Genomic DNA, 4,992 nt, shown 5'->3' on the forward strand with positions numbered 1-4,992 from the left:
AGTCAGAGGAGGGGGCTCGGTTTTTGGGGTGGCCGATGAGAATGTTGGTGGGTGAGTCTGCGGTACAACAACATGTAAGTAAATTCTGGATGAGGTGCCGGACGGGAGGCTCGCTGCGGATAGCCTAATTAGATGTCACCCGAAAAAATTAGTCCCTACGTGCAAGCAGCCCCGTAAGCGCCTGGCAAAGGCGTAAAGACAGCTCGTAGAGAGTTTTATTGCGGTCAGACGCTGTGTCACTGTCACCGGAGGTTGTGCAACGGATAACCCGCCCGGCCGCCTCTTAAACCCATGCCGCTCGTCGTCGCCGCCGCTGCCTCGGCGGTCGCGCCGCCTCCATCCCGACGATTGGCTCCGCTCACCTCCATCCGCACCCCCAGGACTAGATCCCTAGCCCTAACTGTCGCCCGCTGCTCTCCCTCCCCTTCGGTCCCGGCAGCTGCGGAGGCGCCTGCGCCGCCGCAGGAGGCGAAGCCGAAGCCGCGGCGGTACCCGAAGCAGTACCCCGGCGAGGCGGTGGGCGTCGCCGAGGAGATGCGGTTCGTCGCCATGCGGCTCCGCAACCCCAAGCGCACCACCATCAAGGACGAGCCGGGGGCGGAGGACGCGGACGCGGGGGCGGGGACGGAGGCCTCGGATGCGTCGGACGACGACGACGACGATGGCGGCGTGAAGGAGGAGCACGAGAAGGAGGAGGAGGGCGAACTCCAGGAAGGGGAGTGGATGCCGAGCATGGAGGGGTTCGTGCGGTACCTGGTGGACAGCAAGCTTGTCTTCGACACCATCGAGCGGGTCGTCGCCGAGTCCACCGATGTCGCCTGTGAGTCACAAAGTTTCTTCCTCGTTCTTTGCTGCTAGTTCAATTTTTGACAATCCGTGTTCTGGGGAGGGACTGCGTGATATCCTCGATTGGAATTTCTGTCACGGAGTGGATTTGTAGTTGTGACGCTGATTTGGGGTATGTGTTGCTTGCACTTGTATGTTTACGCGTACATTCACATTTATGCGATGATAAGATTGTGGCATTATCTACTCCGCGAAATACTGCTCGTCAAATATATGTTCTTTTTAGAATGAATTCAGAGCAGATGCAAATGGGTATCTCTCATCCCATATCTTATCTCACTTGTTTTTGCTCTGTACTGGAATCGGATATAACAGTGTGGCATACAAATAGTGAAATACGAATGCTGACAGTCTCGATCACAAATACAGAGGTAAAATACATGATGATTATAATTCAAATGATAGTCTCCATCACTAACGTGGATCATCTCAACCATAAATACTCACTCGAATATTGAGTGAAAACAACAACCATATATATCACTATGTGATGATCATTCAAACATCCCACATGTTGGAATTTAACTACATTATAATTTGAACAGGCAATATAGGGCGAGTAGTTCGCAATAGCGCCATATTTTTTTAAAAACAAGACTTGGAAGTTCTATAAACTGTCAACTGAACGATTTAATATTATTTTTTAGAGGAAAGTATTACCATTCCAAAATGTAGTTGTCCACACCTTTATACAAGTTAGAGCCACACCATTGCCTATGGGTGCTGGGGGAGTTGCTAGGTTGTTGGCACATGGACTGGATAGTATTCAGATTCTATGTGAAGTATTTCCAGTATATCTCTGGTCTTGTGCCTTTCCCTTTGTCCAATCTTATAGTTTTTTCTTTGGGGGGGGGGGGGACTATCTGACTTCTATTCTGGTATCCGAGATAAATGTCGAATATTCGTTTTTTTCTTTTGCTCTGATTCTATCTGAGCCCCTTCGTTTGAACAGATGGTTGGGAACTATCTGTTCCATTCACACTCCTAGTTGTATTAGATCTTTACCATACCATTTCTGTTTTCGCAAGTGGAATGTAACAAGATACATTTGGGGTGGCAAGCAGACATTGATGATAGGAATACCTTTTGTACTGCCAAATTAGAGATGTGCTGCAAACTATGTAACATGCTGGCTTATCCCAGGGTTCAGTTTGTAGCCCTTTGTGGTATTCCAATCCAAACTTGTGATACGACAGCATTATTAATAAGTTAGGATGGTTAAGCAAGACATGATACTGATACAGCTCTGGAAATGTATACATTTCTATGTTGGCATGTGCACTGGCAAAGATGCATTCTGAGGTCTGAGCAATGAGATGAGATATGCTCTGGAGTTCTGCCCTCTGGCTGTGTAGTGACTTCCATGAAGTTTGCTCTTTCTTTTCAAGTTTTGTAGTGTCCTCAGAAAGATATGAATTTCATAGGCTGCTCTGAAATGGATATGACAGACCATAACGGTAAAGATCATGTTGAGGGCGTTAGCATGTAGGTAATCTTGTGCATCTCCACCAAGATATCTGCACATGTTGTAGTCAATTTTCTTGTTTGCATGCCAAAAAAAAAGTAAATATCGTTTGAAACGAACCAACAAATATGCTGCGTTGTCTGTCAAACACACTCAATTAAATGCTTCAAAACTGCATAATTTGTATATTGATCTTACAAACTTTATAGTGTCTAAGTTGAAAGCTCATTGCTTACAGTCTTGCAAAGTGGCTCTAGCTCCTGAGGGAAAAATGTCAAATTGTTCCTGTTTGACACAGCTCCAGCTCCAAGAATTTTTGGAGCTAATCATCCCTAGCTTTAGAAATTCTTGGAGCTAGAGCTGTGGCCTGTGGGCACAATAATGGTATTTGGTTGAGCAAATTTGTTCCCATTTGGTAAACCACTTTATTTTACCTTGCAAACTCTGAATCCTGCAGGGATCTCAGAGTTGGAGCTATGCCAATCAAGCCTCTAATAAGACAGAAGTGACAGTTAATTACTCACATATATTTAATTTAATGTTTGTTCAGATGTTTACTTCAGGAAAAGTGGTTTGGAGCGTTCAGCCTGCATTTCAAAAGATTTGGAGTGGTTCAAAGAACAAGGGATTGCAATTCCAGAGCCGAGTACTGTAGGATCAACTTATGCAACTTATCTGACTGAACTGGCTGAGAGCAATGCCCCTGCATTCCTCTCACATTATTACAATATATATTTTGCACATATAACTGGAGGTGTGGCAATAGGCAACAAGGTAACACGCTTCTCGCACCTGATAAATCTCCATTACCATTGCTTTCAAATTTAATGTGACTTATCCATGACATTGCCAATATACTAAAATGTAAGGATTGCAGTAATACATTTCTTATCCAGATATGAGAGGATTAGGTTCCACTAATTTTCAGTTATATGAGATTATTTAGGTATTTTACCCTCACGATGTAGTTGAACTGTTAGAATTGCAACGAAACCTGTGATCTCTGCGGCATTTGGCACGCTAGTAAGTGGTCACTATGGTTGATGTTTTCACCTAGAGGTGAGACTGCGAATCTAGGATAGTGCAAAAGACCTAACTGGGCCGTGTGAACCTGGGGGCACCTGCGTCCCTGCATCTATATGGAGGCAGGCCCGAGTTTGGGTGGGCCAGTTGCTGGTAAGGGTATACATAGCCAAGAAGTTAATGATTTTGGTACGTTGTATGTACCTGATGTGCAATTTAACAAAGTATGGGGCTTCTGGTGTCCGGAATTCCCCATTAAGTTCCACCCATTACCAATTACCATTTGTCTTGTACAGCTCTTCTTGCTCTGCAAGCATACAGTGTCTTAGGATTAGGAAGTCTCTGAACAGAAAAATACATTGATTTGTAATAGATCAGCAAGAAAATTCTGGAAGGAAGGGAGCTGGAGTTCTACAAATGGGACACTGATGCTGAGCTTCTGCTGAAAGATGCTAGGGATAAGCTTAATGAACTTAGCAAGGTACGTGCTACATAACAATTTTCCTGCTTTCTTTGAAATTTTGTCTGAGTAGCCCATGTGCTTCTGCTGTGCAGCACTGGACTCGGAAGGATAGAAACTTGTGCTTGAAAGAAGCTGCTAAATGCTTCCAGTACCTGGGAAAGATGGTCCGGTTAATCATCTCATGAGCCATTATGTCTGGTGGATAAGCCTACTTAGTCTAATCTCACTGCATGCATTAGCGGGTGTACTCTAGAAGTCAGGAAAAGCTAGAGATCTTAGTATCAGCGGAGGCTTAGCGCACTTACTTTTGAGAAGGATAACATGTCAGAAGTCTGAAGGATCCTTCGGCGCTAGATATGGAAGCTGGTCAGTGAGCACTATATGATGGACGTCCAAAATCCAAATGGCAGGCCACCCTGGTTTCTTTTTCGGCGTGCATGGTAGGGTTGCTCGTTTGACCAGTGAGACGTCCTTCCTACCGCACCTAAGGTTTGTGCAAAGTTGAAAAGGATTTTCCGTTGTGCGTCGTCAGGGTTGCCTGGGGCCTGGGCAGGCAGTATGCTGGATCATGCCATCCACGCAGTGATCGAGCAACGGACTGCCATGCATGTTAGTTCTTGGGGGCTGTCGAAGCTTTGTCTCAGCTCCCCGGATGTTGCGCCTGGATTACCGTAGCTTCTTAAACTGCTAACAACGATTCATCAGTGTGGGATGTATAGCTAGCTGTAAACGACATCCTTGTGTGTCAGCTGTCAAAATGAGGACTGGAGGATTTCTCGTTGAGATATGCGCATTTTGATATGCCAACGTTCAAAACGATCTCCTTTTTTCTTTTTTTGCTTCTCTGTTTTGCCAATTCAAATGTTTTCCAAGGCATTGAAACTGGACGCGTGGTGCTGCCCCCACGGTCCATGCTCCTGGCGAGCCGCGGCAGGCTTGAGCACTGAGCAGAGCCTGCAGCCTGCAGCCTGCAGCCTGCTCCATGGGCGGTCGGGTCCCAGGGACCATGTGGATGAACGGGCTGGTCCAGGCTGCTGCTCCCAACACCGGCGGCAGCCGTGGCAGCGGAGTGCGTCGTCAATCATCATCTGCAAGGACGGCAGCAAGCATGGCAACCCAGCTCTTTTATGGCCCTGCCGAGTTCCAGAGTACGATTACTTGCGTGCTTTACAGGAGCTTAAACACGTGCGAGAGA

General features: G+C 46.4%; 1 protein-coding gene across 1 annotated transcript; it reads left to right on the forward strand.

Annotated features, from left to right (window-relative positions):
• Positions 1-291: 291 nt before the first annotated feature.
• LOC112874167 (probable inactive heme oxygenase 2, chloroplastic) lies at positions 292-4,616 on the forward strand. The gene is made up of 4 exons (XM_025937357.1): positions 292-820; positions 2,862-3,085; positions 3,708-3,815; positions 3,890-4,616. The coding sequence occupies exons 1-4, from the start codon at positions 292-294 to the stop codon at positions 3,980-3,982; spliced, it is 954 nt and encodes a 317-aa protein (XP_025793142.1). The 3' UTR covers positions 3,983-4,616.
• The last annotated feature ends 376 nt before the right edge of the window (positions 4,617-4,992 follow it).

The sequence above is a fragment of the Panicum hallii genome, chromosome 9 (assembly GCF_002211085.1).
Source record: "Panicum hallii strain FIL2 chromosome 9, PHallii_v3.1, whole genome shotgun sequence".
Classification (NCBI taxonomy): domain Eukaryota; kingdom Viridiplantae; phylum Streptophyta; class Magnoliopsida; order Poales; family Poaceae; genus Panicum; species Panicum hallii.